The sequence below is a fragment of the Ambystoma mexicanum genome, chromosome 3q (genome assembly GCF_040938575.1).
Source record: "Ambystoma mexicanum isolate Mex_15411 chromosome 3q, UKY_AmexF1_1, whole genome shotgun sequence".
Lineage (NCBI taxonomy): Eukaryota > Metazoa > Chordata > Amphibia > Caudata > Ambystomatidae > Ambystoma > Ambystoma mexicanum.
The window spans coordinates 1278556874-1278575945 of NC_090926.1; the positions used below are offsets into that span (position 1 = coordinate 1278556874).

General features: G+C 47.0%; 1 protein-coding gene across 2 annotated transcripts in view; it reads right to left on the reverse strand.

Moving 5' to 3' along the window:
* LOC138447874 (E3 ubiquitin-protein ligase Rnf220-like) overlaps positions 1-19072 on the reverse strand; it is a 160977-nt gene that overhangs the window by 45364 nt on the left and 96541 nt on the right. Inside the window, exons 3-5 of one of the 2 annotated variants that reach the window (XM_069604337.1) lie at positions 12714-12840; positions 12538-12580; positions 6123-6218 (exon numbers count right to left, since the gene is read on the reverse strand). In XM_069604337.1, coding sequence (XP_069460438.1) covers positions 6123-6218; positions 12538-12580; positions 12714-12840 — 266 coding nt within the window. The remainder of the gene's footprint in view (positions 1-6122; positions 6219-12537; positions 12581-12713; positions 12841-19072) is intronic. The other variant, XM_069604338.1, reaches the window with a different exon arrangement.

The window sequence follows — 19072 nt, forward strand, 5'->3', positions numbered from 1 at the left end:
CATAAAGTAAATTGTGTTTCAAAACGCCAGTTACTGAGAGGCCCAAGAAAGCCAATGAAGCAAGCCCGGTTCGAAGCACCCCATGATGGAATAGGGTACCGCAAGCCACATGCCACCTTGACGACATGTTGTCCGAACCTTCCCCTTCCCCTAAGATCAAGTCGCCTGTCAAGGCCATCAGGCCGTGTTGACCACAAGAGTCCATTCCAGCATCTGATTGTCACTGAGGCATCAAGCCACACATGTGTGGTACACGCTCTGGTCCTTGAGTACTGGCAAGGCAGCGCGCCACCTTTCAACCACAGCAGAAACCCATAGGAAAATCCTAGAAGACCCCTGCAGTGCTGTCGCCTTATCTACAGTGAACCCATACAGAGAACTTGCAAGTTAAACCGACGAGTAATTCCCAAGAGCCCTAACCTCCTGACCTTACCACCAGCCTTAAGAACTGCCCAAATTACCATTCACCGACCTTATCCAACACATCTCCAGAACTTTTTGTATGGTTTTCCACTTTTGAACCTTCCGCCTATTTTCCGCGCCTGTAGTATGAGCCCCAGATTATTCAGTCTCTGATTGAGGGATCTGGGGGGAATTGTGGGGCCAGGGTAAGCCACCCGCAAAGTGATGCAATGCATGGAGTCTGCATATGAAGCAGCCCCAGATTCCCCAGTCCTTCTTCTGGTGACATTAGGGTCCGGCAGATACCCAGGCTAGGGAGGAACCCCATGTCATCCATGCAGGAAATATGCTGCGTGTGATAGGGAACGATGTGTCAGTAACACTGCCCAGGGGAGGAACCCCAAGAAAGCCACCCCTAGGAATGATTTGACAACTGTTTTGGATCCTGTTTATGGTTCCATGTGTGGAACAGAGCTTGAGCAACAGCGCACGTTGAGTGTGCAAACCCCGGCAGGGATAGCGACCTGGAAGTAAATGAACTCCTGTGGCAGCAAGGGCAAACATATAGTTTGAGAGTCTGTAGCAGAGCGAGGATGCTGAGAGCAGGGAAATAAACTCACCTTTGAACAAGAGAGCCAGAAAACAGAATCAGGGGATCGCCATAGCACGGCTGCCTGATCCCAACATGGCGGAGAGGCCTTTGTCAGCTCAGATTTAGAGAGTCAGGAACAGGCCAATTTCAATTAGTGATAAGTATGCAACACATATGACATTAAGTGGAAATAAAGGCCAAACAAATGGGGAGGAGTTGGAACCATCAGGGCTTAACCAATCATGAAAGAACGCGCTAACGTGAAATTGATCCGCCAACCATAGCTCCCATGGTGACAATTTCTTTCAGGTTCTTGCTTTAAAATGTGGGCCAAGCCTCCTGACTTTGCAGGTGATAGTGTTTGTTTGTTTGTTTATTTATTTGGTAATGCGCACCAAACGCTTGGGTAGCCGGGCGCAGCAGTGTACAAGAAATGTTAAGCTTATTACAATGTTTGGCATGATTATAAAGAACACATAAGCAAAATAATATATACAAGAATATATACAAACAAATGTACAAGTAGAAGGCATATCTTGGGATGTCCGTGGCACTTTAGCAAGACTATCTAAGCAGATGGATATATACGCAGGTTTATAGGTCAGACTATGGGCCTCATTCCGAGTATGGCGGTAAGGGATAGCGGCCACCGGTAACAAGACCGGTGGCGGTAATCCCTTACCGCCATACTCCAAGTTCCCTTTGCGCCCTCGCCCTTAACGCCTGCTTTGAGCAGGTGTTAAAGTCGAGGGCGCAAAGGGGCCTCCAAGCCAATAACGATGACCGTAATGAACGGTCACTGTTATTTGCATCTTCCCCATTCCCATTGAGCCCTATGGGGGCTCATTTGGGAATGGGGAAGAGCCTTGGTGAATGGGGAATTACTGCCCCGCCAACCTTGGAATGGGGTGGTAATTCTGCCATCCACCAAGGCGCTGCCGGTCCGGGTACGGCGGCAACCAAGGCTTTAATAGCGCCATTGGTTAGCGCTGTACTCGGAATGAGGCCCTATAACTCTAGGTAGGTAGGTGGAGATGCATGCTCGGTTATCTTAGTGTGGAGAATACATGGAAGCAAAAGGTATGGTAAGGGCCAAGGTGGGAATGGGCTGGGTGTTAGTCAAGTTATGTGTCATTGTGTCAGTGTGAGAGCTGTCTTGCGATGAAAAAAAGAAGGAGGGGTTGAGCTAGAGAAGCAGATCCAGCATTGGTCGAGCCAAATAGGCCAACTAGGAGAGAAGCTGGATTAGACAGTTGAGTGTAAATAGTGTTGTATATCCAGGGAAGAGTGTTGTATGCTACTTAGAAATTGAGCGCTCACTTGCCAAATGCACTATGGCTGAGGAAAAAGTGCCCACAAAATTCACACATCTCTATTGTGAGCAACGTGAATCCTGTCACAACGTTAATTGTTTAAGTTAAGGGTTCACAAAGGTGATTCCAGGTGAGTTGTGTAAATGCAAAAACAAACGCGTTGTCTGGTATATGCCAGTCGTGTATGGGACCCTTTTCATGCACATCAACATTTTGATAGGTGGTAACATCCCATTGTGTTCTTTGTCCCATGCCCTTTTGATATGGCTTTGATATAAATATTATATAAAAATGATATCCAAAATTATATTGATTTAATATCAAATGCATATTCAAAGTGGGTATGAAAGGGTTACCAAAATGTGTTGATATGATGTTGAGATGATTTGATATAAAGTGAATATGCATTTCATATAAAATGTGTTTGAACATTGGAGCACCAGTGATGGTGCTGCCTGGATGACTATTGAGGGTGAAGTGAGCTCTGAAGACTGGGACTCTGAACTTAGTGACTCTAAACAGAGGGAGGCAGTGATGAGGCCAGAGAGGGGTTTCGCCCCAGGTTATATGAACTGTATAAATTCTATATATAGTATACATGATGTCATGATTTAATAATTTAATGACATGGGCTACAGAGTTAGCTTCAATGGCAAGTAACATTAAATGTAGATATAGCTTTGATATAGAGTGAGAAGAGAGACTGGCACGACAGCCCTATGTGAATCTGTTTTATAGGCAAAGGGTGGTTTATAGTGCCAATACAAAAGACCCAAAACTATTGGCTGTTGGCATTGCATGTGTCTTTTTGTACCAAATTCTGAAACTTTTACATAAAACTATTGGCATTGAAAAATATGTATATCTTTTTAATAATTAAATCAATTGGCTTAATAAGTAAAGTGTGTTTTCCAGAGCCTGTACAAAAGTCTACACTATTGCATTTTGACAATGTGTGTTACTTTTAAATAATGAAAGCAGTTAACTTTATACACAAAGTCTGTTTCACAGAGCCTATACAAAAGTCCAAACTATTGCCTTTGACAATGCAAGTTTCTTTAAAATAATGGTAGCAGTTTGCTTTGTAAGCAAAGTGTGTTTCAGAGAGCTTATACAAAAGTCCAAACTATTGACTTTGACAATGTGTGTTTCTTTTAATTACTGAAGCAGTTCACTTTATAAGCAAAGCGCCTTTACCAGAGTTACACAAAATTCCAAACTATTGCTGTGGTAAATTATAAATGGCAGAACGCAAAGTTTCTTCCCCAAAGTTACAAACCTATTACCATGGCAAAAACATAAATGGCAGAGTGCAAAGGGTCTTCACCAGAGTCACACAAACGTCTGCTGGTCTGGACAATGCTTGGTTTTGTAAAACACTATTGAAAATAGTTTGCTTTTATATGTAAAGTGAGGTTTAGAGCACCAATAGAAAAGACCACTGTATCCGGCAGTGCAGGCAGTTCCCACTGCATCCGGCAGTGCAGGCCGTTCTTTGCAAGATAACATGATATCAGTGGCAGAACTTGTCCCTTGTTAGCCAGCGAGAAGTGTTTGCCTTTTGAACAAGGGCTGATGCTGCGGAACAGATGTTGTAATGCAGTGACTCATGGTATTTTGGAACGACAGAGGGCTTACGATGTCATTTATGCAGACCATGGCACAAAAGAAACATGCGTTTGTATTTATCAGAAGGGGTTCGTATTTTTTCATTACTCTGCGCAACTCATGAATGGACGATGTAATGTATTCACTCGCAGTATTTTGGAACTCCAGATGTTTTGTACTGATATTTAGTTGCATTTTGCAGACCTCAATAAAAATAAATTGTCTGTGGCTATTGATAGGAAGTGTTTTCAATTTGCTGTGTAAGCACAAGCGCAGGAAGATATACACAGGGTTGTTTATCTACAGGCATCAAGGATAGTATGAAGCAAACAAAAAACAGGTGTATCATATTGGGGGTGCCGATATAATGTGTCTGTCCCCTGGGGAAGGCAGGGGTGGAGTGGGGGGTCTATCGCAATCTAGGTCGCATATCTGACTGATTGCAAAGTGTGTTTTGGGAGGGATAAGGTCCTTAGCTGTTTTGTTCAGGAAAGTTTATATCTTATATTTAAAGTATGCGTTACAATTTACGGTATTCCTGAAGGAAATCACACATGTGGACAGCCCTCCCTGCACAGTGATTCCTGAAGGAAATCACACATGTGGAAAGCCCTCCATGCACAGTGATTCCAGAAGGAAATCACACATGTGGACAGCCCTCCCTGCACGGTGATAACTGAAGGAAATCACACATGCGGACAGCGCTCCCAGCACTGTGATTCCTGAAGGAAATCACACACGTGGTTTGGTGGCACACAGTTGCAGAACCATCCGTGTTCGGGCTGACATAAAGTGCAATGCGCACGTTCCAGCTCTTGATTCGAGCATGAGCTTGTGTTATTCCCAGAATGGACCACCTTTTTTGGTAAGAGATGGCCAGTTTCTAAAGTTACTACAGTAGTTTTAACCAATGTTACTAAGCAAATATGCTTTCAAATGCATCATTTGCAACATATTTAACCAGAAAGACTCCTTGGTAGTTCAGAATAGTAATGAATTGTAGTAGCGTGTGTTAGTGGCCCACTTTTTTATTGGTGCCTGGACTGATTGTATTTCCTAGTCCAGTACCTTTACATGCAGACACACCGCGTCACCGTGCACAACCCTACATTCAGATTCCCTGTCTTCAGAGTTCACTTCACTCTCAATAGTCGTCCAGGCAGCCCCGTCACCGGCTGCTCCCATGTTCATACACATTTTATATAAAATGTACACTTTATATCAAATCATCTCAACATCATATCAACATATTTTGATAACCGTTTTATGCCCACTTTATATAAAATATACATTTTATTTCAAATCAGTATCGTTTTTATATAAAATGTGCATTCACTTTATATCAATACCATATCAAAAAGGTCCCAGGACTAAAAACATAAAGGGGGCGGTCCCACCTGTCAAAATGTTGATGTGCATGAAAGGGGGACCCAACCACTAACTCTGCATGTAAATTACGTGCTTGAGTAGTTTGTTTGCATGTACAGAGCTCTGTGAACCATGAACCTAGGAATTAAGATTGTGACAGCCTTCCCCTTGCTCGGAATATTTGCATGGATTTTTAGGCAAAGCGAAAACCCTATTTCTAAAAAGTGCAGGTCCTCCTAGTAGGACATGGGACGGTCTTCTCTCTGGGGTCCTCGATGCCCCCTTTTAGGGGGTGCAGCATCAGCACACACCAGGGAAGGGTACTGCTGCCTATACTGCAGGGATAGTGGCGGTTCTCTGCATTTCTAGATTATTTACAATTATTGAAACAAATACATGCTTTTCCTTACCATGTTAAACATGTGGAAAGACAAGGTGGAAAGGCGTTTCTCCAAGACAGACCGGGGTGCGGTACGAGTGGGCTATGTGCTTACGCCCATAATCCATATTATACTCAATCCTTCTGCTCCTTACTCCCGTATTATAGCTTATGTTTACCTCATAACTTTACTTGTGGGCTTTCAACGCATTATAAACGCATAAATAAAATAATTTTAAAAATCCATCTCTTCCTCTATCCCCCTTTCCTCCTTGTGCTGTCTCTGCTCTCTTTCATCTCCCTCAGCACCCAGCTAGCACCCAGCCAGCACCCTGCCAGCACCCAGCCAGCACCTACAAGTCAACACTCCCCAGTCCCTCTTGCTAGCATATTCTATAGATCTTAGGGGCTGTGGCCACCCTGCCTGTGGTGGTATGGGGGCATGGTGGATGGCTCTCACCTGCTGCCGATCCACTTTGGGACCTTCCTCTGAGACCAGCGGAGACCGGCGGGGGGAGTCAGAACCCTCGTGAGATGCACTCCCCACTGCTTGAGACTGAAAGAGAAGAGAGGAGAGATGATAGTGGTTACTACAGTTCTGTGCACTGAGTGGCACTGCATGGCACCCAAGCAACAAGCATGCAAAGGAGGTGCAAGTGCTGTGCAGCACTGAGGCTGCAATAGGCTCTGCCCGTGCTTCGGTCGGGTGGTGGTCATAGGTGTGGTGCTTCTGGCTAGTGCTATTGGTATTTACTGGCATGGGATCTGATGGATTTGGAGGCAGTGCTTTGGTTATTTTTCATTTTGAGATCAATGTTACTGAATGTGTTGCTTCTGAGGTCAATGCTCGGAGATGTGCTGCCTCAGATGTCAATGCTCTGAGATGTGCTGCTTCTGAGGTCCATGCTCTGAGATCTGCTGCTTCTGAGGTCAATGCCCTGAGATGTGCTGCCTCTGAGGTCAATGCTCTGAGATGTGCTGCCTCTGAGGTCAATGCTCTGTGGTGTGCTGCTTCTGAGGTCAATGCTCTGAGATGTGCTGCTTCTGAGGTCAATGCTCTGAGATGTGGTGCCTCAGAGGTCAATGCATTGAGATGTTCTGCTTCTGAGGTCATGGCTCTGAGATGTGCTGCTTCTGAGGTCAGTGCTCTGAGATGTGCTCCCTCAGAGGTCCCTGCTCTGAGATGTGCTCCTTCAGAGGTGAATGCTCTGAGACATACTGCTTCTGAGGTCAATACTCTGAGATCTGCTGCTTCAGAGGTCAATGCTCTGAGGTGTGCTGCTTCAGAGGTCAATGCTCTGAGGTGTGCTGCTTCAGAGGCCAATGCCCTGAGATGTGCTGCACCTGGGGTCCATGCTCTGAGATGTGCTGCTTCTGAGGTGAATGCTCTGAGATGTGCTGCTTCTAAGGTCAATGCCCTGAGATGTGCTGCCTCTGAGGTCAATGCTCTGAGATGTGCTGCCTCTGAGGTCAATGCTCTGAGATGTGCTGCCTCTGAAGTAAATGCTCTGAGATGAGCTGCTTCAGAGGTCAATGCTCTGAGATCTGCTGCTTCAGAGGTCAATGCTTTGAGATATGCTGTTTCAGAGGTCAATGCTCTGAGATCTGCTGCCTCTGAGGTCAATGCTGTGAGATGTGCTGCTTCAGAGGTCAATGCTCTGGAATCTGCTGCTTCAGAGGTCAATGCTCTGAGATGTGCTGCTTCAGAGGTCAATGCTCTGAGATGTGCTGCCTCTGAGGTCAATGCTCTGAGATGTGCTGCCTCAGAGGTCAATGCCCTGAGATGCGCTGCTTCTGAGGTCAATGCTCCGAGATGTGCTGCCTCTGAGGTCAGTGCTCTGAGATGTGCTGCTTCAGAGGTCAATGCCCTGAGATGTGCTGCCTCAGAGGTCAATGCTCTGAGATGTGCTGCTTCTGTGGTCAATGCTCTGAGAAATGCTGCTTCTGAGGTCCAAGCTCTGAGATGCGCTGCCTCAGAGGTCAATGCTCTGATATGTGCTGCCTCAGAGGTCAATGGTCTGAGATGTGCTGCCTCAGAGGTCAATGCCCTGAGATGTGCTGCTTCAGAGGTCAATGCTCTGAGATGTGCTGCTTCAGAGGTCAATGCTCTGAGATGTGCTGCTTCTGAGGTCAGTGCTCTGAGATGTGCTGCTTCAGAGGTCAATGCTCTGAGATGTGCTGCTTCTGAGGTCAATGCTCTGAGATGTGCTGCCACAGAGGTCAATGGTCTGAGATGTGTTGCCTCAGAGGTCAATGCCCTGAGATGTACTGCTTCAGAGGTCAATGCTCTGAGATGTGCTGCTTCTGAGGTCAGTGCTCTGAGATGTGCTGCTTCATAGGTCAATGCTCTGAGATGTGTTGCCTCAGCGGTCAATGCCCTGAGATGTCTGGTCAGAGGTCAATGCTCTGAGATGTGCTGCTTCTGAGGTCAGTGCTCTGAGATGTGCTGCTTCAGAGGTCAATGCTCTGAGATGTGTTGCCTCAGCGGTCAATGCCCTGAGATGTGCTGCTTCAGAGGTCAATGCTCTGAGATGTGCTGCTTCTGAGGTCAGTGCTCTGAGATGTGCTGCTTCAGAGGTCAATGCTCTGAGATGTGCTGCTTCTGAGGTCAATGCTCTGAGAAGTGCTGCTTCAGAGGTCAATGCTCTGAGATGTGCTGCTTCTGAGGTCAGTGCTCTGAGATGTGCTGCTTCAGAGGTCAATGCTCTGAGATGTGTTGCCTCAGCGGTCAATGCCCTGAGATGTGCTGCTTCAGAGGTCAATGCTCTGAGATGTGCTGCTTCTGAGGTCAGTGCTCTGAGATGTGCTGCTTCAGAGGTCAATGCTCTGAGATGTGCTGCTTCTGAGGTCAATGGTCTGAGATGTGTTTCCTCAGAGGTCAATGCCCTGAGATGTACTGCTTCAGAGGTCAATGCTCTGAGATGTGCTGCTTCTGAAGTCAGTGCTCTGAGATGTGCTGCTTCAGAGGTCAATGCTCTGAGATGTGTTGCCTCAGTGGTCAATGCTCTGAGATGCGCTGCTTCTGAGGTCAATGCTCTGAGATGTGCTGCTTCTGAGGTCAATGCTCTGAGATGTGCTGCTTCTGAGGTCAGTGCTCTGGGATGTGCTGCTTCAGAGGTCAATGCTCTGAGATGTGCTGCTTCTGAGGTCAATGCTCTGAGATGTGCTGCTTCTGAGGTCAATGCTCTGAGAAGTGCTGCTTCTGAGGTCCGTGCTCTGAGATGCGCTGCTTCAGAGGTTAATGCACTGCGATGTGCTGCCTCTCAGGTCAATGCTCTGAGCTGGTGTTGGTTTTGTAGTCAGTGATCTTGGGGGTGTTAGTTCTAGGGTGAGTGCTCGTGTTAGTTTTGGATCTGGGGTCAGTTATCGTGGGTGGTTTGGGTTCTGGGATTGTGTTAGTTCTGCGGTCAGTGCTCTTGGATGTGTTGGTTCTGCAATGCGTACTCTGCCTTTGTGTTGTGTTTGGAGTCTGTGCACTTGGGAGTTACTGTTTCTGGAGCTAGTGCTCTGTGGTGGCTGGTGATAGTTTGGGAATCAGTGCTCAGGGGAGATGGCTTGTGATAATTCTGGTACTGATGTGCTGCTATCGTGGCTGCAATAATCCTAGTGAAGGAGCTCTGGGATGGTGCCTGTGATGCTTCTAGTATCAGTGTTCTGGGATGAGGTTTATAATGGTTCTTTTGTGATATTCTGGGATAGTGCTTGTGATGCCTCTTGTGCTGATGTTCCGGGATGCTGCTTGTGTTGATGTTCTCGGATGCTGCTTGTGCTGATTTTCTGTGATGGTGCCTATGCTGATGTTCTGGAATGCTGCTAGTGCTGATGTTCTAGGGTGTTGTTTGTGCTGATGTTCTGGGATGCTGCATGTGCTGATTTTCTGTGATGGTGCCTGTGCTGATGTTCTGGGATGCTGCTTGCACTGATGTTGTGGGATGCTGCTTGTGCCGATGTTCTGGGATGCAGATTGTGCTGATGTTCTGGGATGCTGCTTGTGCTGATATCATGGGATGTTGCTTGTGCTGCTGTTCCGGAATACTGCTCATGCTAATGTTATGGGATGCTGCTTGTGCTGATGTTCTGGGATGCTGCTTGTGCTGATGTTCTGGGATGGTGCTTGTACTGATGTTCTGGGATGCTGCTTGTGCTGATATTCTGGGATGCTGCTTGTGCTGATGTGCTGGGATGCAGATTGTGCTGATGTTCTGGGATGCTGCTTGTGCTGATATCATGGGATGTTGCTTGTGCTGCTGTTCCGGAATGCTGCTCATGCTAATGTTATGGGATGCTGCTTGTGCTGATGTTCTGGGATGCTGCTTGTGCTGATGTTCTGGGGTGGTGCTTGTGTTGATGTTCTGGTATGCTGCTTGTGCTGATGTACTGGGATGGTGCTTGTGCTGATGTTCTGGGATGGTGCGTGTACTGATGTTCTGGGATGCTGCTTGTGCTGATGTTCTGGGATGCTGCTTGTGCTGATGTGCTGGGATGCAGATTGTGCTGATGTTCTGGGATGCTGCTCATGCTAATGTTATGGGATGCTGCTTGTGCTGATGTTCTGGGATGCTGCTTGTGCTGATGTTCTGGGGAGGTGGTTGTGTTGATGTTCTGGTATGCTGCGTGTGCTGATGTTCTGGGATGGTGCTTATGTTGATGTTCTGGGATGCTGCTTGTGCTGATGATCTGGGATGCTGCTTGTGCTCATGTTCTGGGATGCTGTTTTTGCTGATGTTCTGGGATGCTGCTTCTGCTGATGTTCTGGTATGCTGCTTGTGCTGATGTTCTGGGATGGTGCTTATGTTGATGTTCTGGAATGCTGCTTGTGCTGATGTTCTGGGATGGTGCTTGTGTTGATGTTCTGGTATGCTGCTTGTGCTGATGTTCTGGAGTGGTGCTTTTGTTGATGTTCTGGGATGCTGCTTGTAGTCATGTTCTGGTATGCTGCTTGTGCTCATGTTCTGGGATGCTGTTTGTGCTACGGCTCTGGAATGGTGCTTGTGGTGGTGCAGATAGTTTGGGATGTGCTTGTGCTGATGTTCTTGGATGCTGCTTGTGCGGATGTACTGGATGGTGCTTGTGCTGATGTTCTGGGATGCTGCTTGTGCTGATGTTCTGGGATGAAGATTGTGCTGATGTTCTGGGATGCTGCTTGTGCTGATGTCATGGGATGTTGCTTGTGCTGCTGTTCTGGGATGCTGGTCATGCTAATGTTATGCGATGCTGCTTGTGCTGATGTTCTGGGGTGGTGCTTGTGTTGATTTTCTGGTATGCTGCTTGTGCTGATGTTCTGGGATGGTGCTTGTGCTCATGTTCTGGGATGCTGCTTCTGCTGATGTGCTGGGATGGTGCTTGTGTTGATTTTCTGGTATGCTGCTTGTGCTGATGTTCTGGGGTGGTGCGTGTGTTGATGTTCTGGGATGCTGCTTGTGCTATGGCTCTGGGATGCTGCTTGTGGAGGTGCTGATAATTTCGGATGGTGCTTGTGCTGATGTTCTGGGATGCTGTTTGTGCTGATGTTCTGGGATGGTGCTTGTGTTCATGTTCTGGGATGCTGCTTGTGCTGATGGTCTGTTATGCTGCTTTTGCTGATGTTCAGGGATGGTGCTTGTGTTGATGTTGTGGTATGCTGCTTGTGCTGATGTTGTGGGATGCTGCTTGTGCTCATGTTCTGAGATGCTGCTTGTGCTACGGCTCTGGGATGCTGCTTGTGGTGGTGCAGATAGTTTGGGATGGTGCTTGTGCTGATCTTCTGGGATGCTGCTTGTGCTAATGTTCTGGGATGCTGTTTGTGCTGATGTTCTTGGATGGTGTTTGTGCTGATGTTCTGGGATGCTGCTTGTGCTGATGTTCTGTGATGGTGCTTGTGTTGATGTTCTGGGATGGTGCTTGTGCTGATGTTCTGGTATGCTACTTGTGCTAATGTTCTGGGATGCTGTTTGTGCTGATGTTCTGGGATGGTGTTTGTGCTGATGTTCTGGGATGCTGCTTGTGCTGATGTTCTGTGATGGTGCTTGTGTTGATGTTATGGTATGCTGCTTGTGCTGATGTTATGGGATGTTGCTTGTGCTTATGTTCTGAGATGCTGCTTTTGCTATGGCTCTGGGATGCTGCTTGTGGTGGTGCAGATAGTTTGGGATGGTGCTTGTGCTGATCTTCTGGGATGCTGCTTGTGCTAATGTTCTGGGATGCTGTTTGTGCTGATGTTCTGGGATGGTGTTTGTGTTGATGTTCTGGGATGGTGCTTGTGCTGATGTTCTGTGATGGTGCTTGTGTTGATGTTCTGGGATGGTGCTTGTGCTGATGTTCTGGTATGCTGCTTGTGCTCATGTTCTGGGATGCTGCTTGTGCGACGGCTCTGGGATGCTGCTTGTGGTGGTGCAGATAGTTTGGATGGTGCTTTTGCTGATGTTCTGGGATGGTGCTTATGCTGATGTTCTGGGATGGTGCTTGTGTTGATGTTCTGGGATGCTGCTTGTGCGGTCGCTCTGGGATGCTGCTTGTGGTGGTGCAGATAGTTTGGATGGTGCTTGTGCTGATGTTCTGGGATGGTGCTTGTGCTGTTGTTCAGGGATGGTGCTTGTGCTGATGTTCTGGGATGGTGCTTGTGTTGATGTTCTGGGATGCTGATTGTGCTGATGTTCTGGGATGCTGCTTGTGCTGATGTTCTGGCATTGTGCTTGTGTTGATGTTCTGTTATGCTGCTTGTGCTGATGTTCTGGTATGTTGCTTGTGCTCATGCTCTGGGATGCTGCTTGTGCTATGGCTTTGGGATGCTGATTGTTGTGGTGCAGATAGTTTGGGATGTGCATGTGATGGCTCTGGTGTCACGGGTCAAGGCTGTATCTGGTGCTTGTGCTCCGGACTGTTGTGCAGAGACTTACCTGAGTGGAGGAGGTCTCTTCCTCGTGGGGGGTCTCCGGGTCACTGTGGGCAGAAGGTAAAGAGACAATGAGTGGATGTTGAGCAGCACAGATGAGAGCAGAGCGTGAGACTCACAGGCCTACTAGGCATGGGGGCAGAATTCCAAGAGTTCAAGGTGAAAGTAGGATAATATTACCTGTCCGACAAATGGCTGGTTAATGTGCCTATCTCATACTGTAGGTGGTCGATCAGCTCCGCTCGCTGCAGTGCCCGCTTGCACAGGGGGCAGAAGAGAGGCTGACAGGCCTCCAACTTCCTCTCTGCTGAGAAAAAGGCATTCATCAGGATCAATTAACACTGCAAGACATTTATTATTATGCGAGAGTCTCACACATCACAGTCTCACTCCCTTAGTGAGGGACCAAGGGATACACTTGGGCTGAAGAAAGTGGCAGATTGTGGCACCCTGATGCCAGCTTCAGACCTGCATAGTCACCATTACAGGGGGGGAAATGCAGCAGGAATAAGAAAAACAATGGAACTTCATCACCTCCCACAAACCCCTCCGCCAGGGTAAAAAACCCAACTTGTTTTGCATAAATGAACTTCTTCAGGGCTGCAATTCCTTTCCTCTGATCCTTGTGGCCCTGATGAAGGACATTTACACAAATGTTATTCACCTTTAAGCCTGGAGGTGTTGTGCGGCTCACAACTTTGGGCAGAGCTACAACCAATTTATTTATTTTTTATTTTATTTATTTATTTATATAGCGCTAAATCCCATGGGCATCAAAGTGCTGCACATAAAATGATAACAAGAAACAAATAAAGGACATCAGTCCGACACTTGGGAGAACAACATCACTCACTGAGTGTAAGGCTTACACGAGGGGGCTGTCTCCCAATCTAGACCCCGGGGATCTGTCATGCAGGTGGCCAGGACACGGCCATCGCTAGCGGATCCAGTTCCTGGGGGTGGACTAGTGCTGGAGGATCACCTGGATGGGGGATCCTCAGGGAGTGGAATGGGAACACCAACGGGTGAGACGTGGCATTCCCCTTCTGTCAAACTCTCTTGCGTATCCTACTCTCCAGGACATCCAAGCTCCCTACCCCCGCCCTTTCTTATACAAACACTTTCACACAACACGAAAGACAACAGACTAACATCAGGGTCGTTTACCTGACATGTCCCAATACAAGGGCCAGGCAGAGTCAGGCGATTAACCATAATCACACACACCTGACTCCCCTTTCCTTTCCCCACACGGATAAAAGGTGGAGCCAGAGAGCACACTACGAGCAGGGCAGACAGTTCAAGAGGAGGAGAAAGACAGTGAGAGTCGAGAGGAGACCGGGGGGAGAAGTGACCTTGCCCTTATCGACAGAAACCTGTGGAGCCTCAAAAGGAAACATAAGGCGAAGAACAATAACCTGTGTGTGTAGAACCAGATTTCCACGGTACCCAGGTGCCTCCTCCGCTGACAGTCAAGCCGGGGAGGGACACATGGCACAATGGTACTGGCCTTGACTCTACAGACAAGAAGGCAAAGCTGTTCATCACAATCAGTGAGTCGAAGGAAGAGCCAATAAAGAAGCCGAACTGTGTTGAACAAAAATAGCAAGTGGATAATTGAATTTTGAGCAAACAAAGAACTGTGGTATATGAACTGTGGGGGAAAACCAGCAGAGCAGAGTCAGGCACCACGTGGGTGGATGCTCGTGGTGATTACTCTATTGATGAAACGGCAGCTACCAGAAGGCCGTAGGAGAGTCGCCAAGATAGGTCAAAGTAGTCATACAGGAGGTCCGGCAAAAGCCCCATACAGTCGAAAGCCTTTTATCTATGAACTGTTGAGAAAGCAAGAGAAAGCCTTTGATCTATGCCACTTGTTTGTCCGACTCCTTCCTCCAGCACGCCACAATACACAATATTGTGAATGCTTCTGTGCTCATGAGCACTGCCACACAGAAAAAGAATAATACATAAATACTTCTACACCCATTGATAGCATGACATTATCAGCAGTTTGTAGATTGAAGTTCTCACTAAAATACTCGGCTCTTTACTGTGACAGCAGAGTGTGGTTGCATAGTGAAAATGTGCATGGATGATGCTGCATGTCCCTCTTCAGAGCACCTTTGATAATATTAGCTATTTTCATGGGACACTTTGTCAACATCAGAATATTTTTGTTGAGAAAGCAAGAGAAAGTCTTTGATCTATGAACTGTTGAGAAAGCAAGAGAAAGCCTTTGATCTATGAACTGATACAGGAGTGAAAAGTTATCACCCCAAAATACACTGAAAAGGAACTGTTTGAATAAGTAATTAAAACTGTGAGAGATCTGCACCCAGAAGAGGGGGAGCCAGGGGTAAAGCCATAACCCAAAGTGTCTGAGATCTGCGCTTGGAAGAGGGGGACCCAGGGGTGAAGCCATCACCCAAAGTGTCTGAAAGGTCTGCGCCTGGAAGAGAGGGAGCCAGGGGTGAAGCCATCACCCTAAGTATCTGAGATTTGCGACCGGAAGAGGGGGACCTCAGGGTGAAGCCATCACCCAAGGCATTTGTAGAACAAGCGTGTGTGTTCATTTTGGTGAACAAGCAGGCCCTAGAAAGCAAGAGACTTTTATTGAATGAGACTTTAAGCCGTTGGAGGACTTGATAGCTGGAGCGGGACTGTCAGCACGCGCTGGGGAAAGCTTGAGTGTGTGCTGTGCTCAGGAGGCCCACCTTGTCCTGTGCTGAAAACGTGGAGAAGGGAGACCCCTGTCAATCACATCCTGACTTATTATTTGAGTACACTTCTTTCTTTATTGATACCCTACCCCACACTTGTTTTGTGTTTAGCGTAAGGATTGGCAATAGGTTTTTCTTAGTATAGGCCCTTTTATTTTGACACAACGCCACTAGAACTGTCTTATTTTCATTTGAGGGTCGGTGCTTGTTCCCATCTTAGATTTAGGTTTAGATTAGGCGTTTTTCCACCCTGCATTTACAATTCAATAAACACCCTTGAACTGTGATCACTTGTATCTGTCTTTACTGTTGCCACCATGAGTTCCTTACAGAGCTCAGGAACACTCATTGGCTGTGAGTGTGACGGCTTGCTGCAGTGCTGTAAGCATTTACCCACTTTTATGTGTAATAAAGCATTACCTTTACATCCTATACCACAAACAAGGCTACTGGAGCTTAAGAGCTGTGAATGAGGTCTCCTCGGCTGGGGACTTTTGGGGAGCATGGAAGATACTTTCGGACAATTCATGGGGACATCATAATGAATTAGTCCATTAGTGACCCCCCCCATCTGAAATCAAGAGCTGGCCCCAGAGCAGTCAGCACTCTCAGACCCGAAACTGGTTCTGTGCGTTAAAACAGTCATGAAGAACTAAATGAACACAGCTCCCCCAGACTGCCAGAACCCCTAGACACATTTCTCTGGAGAGACCAGAGCAAAGAGAAAGTCCTCCCCGCTCTCCATTCCAGTAAAGTAAGTCCTCTCTGCTCTCCATTCCAGTAAAGTAAGTCCTCGCTGCTCTCAATTCCAGTAAAGCAAGTCCTCTCCGCTCTCCATTCCAGTAAAGTAAGTCCTTGCCGCTCTCAATTCCAGTAAAGTAAGTCCTCTCTTCTCTCCATTCCAGTAAGGTGAGGCCTCTCCGCTCTCCATTCCAGTAAAGTAAGTCCTCGCCACTCTCAATTTCAGTAAAGTAAGTCCTCTCCGCTCTCCATTCCAGTAAAGTAAGTCCTTGCCGCTCTCAATTCCAGTAAAGTAAGTCCTCTCTGCTCTCCATGTCAGTAAAGTAAGTCCTCTCTGCTCTCCATTCCAGTAAAGTAAGTCCTCTCCGCTCTCCATTCCAGTAAAGCAAGTCCTCTCTGCTCTCCATTCCAGTAAAGCAAGTACTCTCTGCTCTCCTTTCCAGTAAACTAAGTCCTCTCCGCTCTCCATTCCAGTAAAGTAAGTCCTTGCTGCTCTCAATTCCAGTAAAGTAAGTCCTCTCCACTCTACATTCCAGTAAAGCAAGTCCTCTCCGCTCTCCATTCCAGTAAAGCAAGTCCTCTCCGCTCTCCATTCCAGTAAAGCAAGTCCTCTCTGCTCTCCATTACAGCAAACTAAGAACATGGGCTGCACCTTCCTGAATAAATCCTACAAGCTGGCTCCAGCCTGGGGTCCCACCAGTACAGCAACACAGCAAACCCCCAAAAATGCAAACAAAATGGCGAACTTGGGAAATGGAACAGAAAGGTCTGTATAAAACCACAATAAAACTGCACAAAATGGTCCAACCTAAAAGGCAAGGAGTGGGTCCTGGGCTCCACTCAGGGCCTCCATGCCCCCTCAGGGAAAACATATCACCCAAAAGAAAGATGTCAAGAAGACATGAGAAGCAAACTGGATCACATTGATGCTGGAATCTTTCTGGGAACTGTGGGTGGAAGGTTAAAACTATCAAGGAAGGGTCAGTTACAAACAGGCTGCTTTAGAAACTTGTACTAAGACACCCCCACTGAAAAATGCACAGAGGGTCCGAAAATAACCCTGACAAAACGTAACTCCCCAGAGGGCAATACTAAAAACCAGCAACACCCATGGAGAAACCTTCAGCAATTGGGAAATCAAAAAGGCAACAAAAACTAAAAGCAAAGAAATCCTTTGGCTTAGATGCTAAAGTACCAGTGATGCCATTTGGCACCAATCTATGCCCTTCCAGAGACTTGGTCTGAAGGTCTTCCCACCACTGTCTATCGGAAGAGGATATTCTGCACCCAGGTTTAAACACTGTCCCCAGATCCCTATTCTGCAGCTTGCATGAATCCAGAGACGCTGGACTTCCTATTGGACAGTGAGCTCTTGCCTAAGAGTCAGAGAGTGTTCTACCACATCACGTCTTGCTTCAGAGATTTCCCTAAAGCCTTTGGCCTGATCTAACACCCAGAACTGAGACTTACTTTCCTGCAGACCTGGGGCAAAAAGAAATCCACACAGGATTGACCCATCGGCAAGACCTGCAAACTGGGCTCTTTATGCAGGAACAAGGATTGAGACCAGGGTACAGCCTCAGTCCATCCATGGGCAACCCCAGGCCCCAGACCTGGGAGCGAACGCCTGCTATATTTTACACATACCAGCTGTCTGACACCGAGCTTTACACATTCCAGCTATCTGACACCGAGCTTTACACATTCCAGCTATCTGACACCAAGCTTTACACATCCCAGCTATCTGACACCGAACTTTACACATTCCAGGTATCTGGCACAGAGCTTTACACATTCCAGCTATCTGACACCGAGCATTACACATTCCAGCTATCTGACACTGAGCTTTACATATACCAGCTGTCTGACACCGAGCTTTACACATTCCAGCTATCTGACACCGAGATTTACACATTCCAGCTATTTAACACCGAGCTTTACACATTTCAGCTATCTGACATCGAGCTTTCCACATACCAGCTATCTGACACTGAGCTTTACACATCCCAGCTATCTGGCACAGAGCTTTACACATTCCAGCTATCTGACACCGGGCTTAACACATTCCAGCTATCTGACACAGAGATTTACACATTCCAGCTATCTGACACCGAGTGTTACACATTCCAGCTATCTGACACCGAGCTTTACACGTTCCAGCTATCTGACACTGAGCTTTACACATTCCAGCTATCTGACACCGAGCTTTACACCTGCCAGCTGTCTGACACCAAGCTTTACACATTCCAGCTATCTGACACCAAGCTTTACACATTCCAGCTATCTAACACCGAGCTTTACACATTCCAGCTATCTAACACCAAGCTTTACACATTCCAGCTATCTGACACCGAGCTTTACACATACCAGCTATCTGACACCAAGCTTTACACATCCCAGCTATCTGGCACAGAGCTGTACACATTCCAGCCATCTGACACCGAGCTTTACACATTCAAGCTATCTGAAACCAAGCTTTACACATTCCAGCTATCTGACACCGAGCTCCAGCTATCTAACACCGAGCTTTACACATTCCAGCTATCTGACACCGAGCTTTACACATTCCAGCTATTTGACACAGAGCTTTACACATTCCAACTATCAGAAACCAAGCTTTACACATTCCTGCTATGACACCGAGATTTACACATTCCAACTATCTGACACCAAGCTTTACACATTCCAACTATCTGACACTGATCTTTACACACTCCAGCTATCTGACACCAAGCTTTACACATTCCAGCTATCTGACACCAAGCTTTACACATCTGACACCGAGCTTTAGCATGTTACAGACTACACTCACCTGCCTCTCAGAATACATGCATCTGGAATTATACGCTAGCAATAAAAACACCAGGAGGAAATGCCTCCGCCCCCCAGGAAGCAACTATCACACCTCAACCCACCAGTAACATGATGGCTAAAGCTTTTTGGCAGCACCATTAACCCTTTCCTACTTTACAGTGTGCTAGGTCCCTGAATGGGAAACATTTCCCACAGAAATCCTGCACCTTCAGTTCGAAAACAAGTGTTTTGGTGTATAGAGAGGCTTCCCAAATCAGGGGA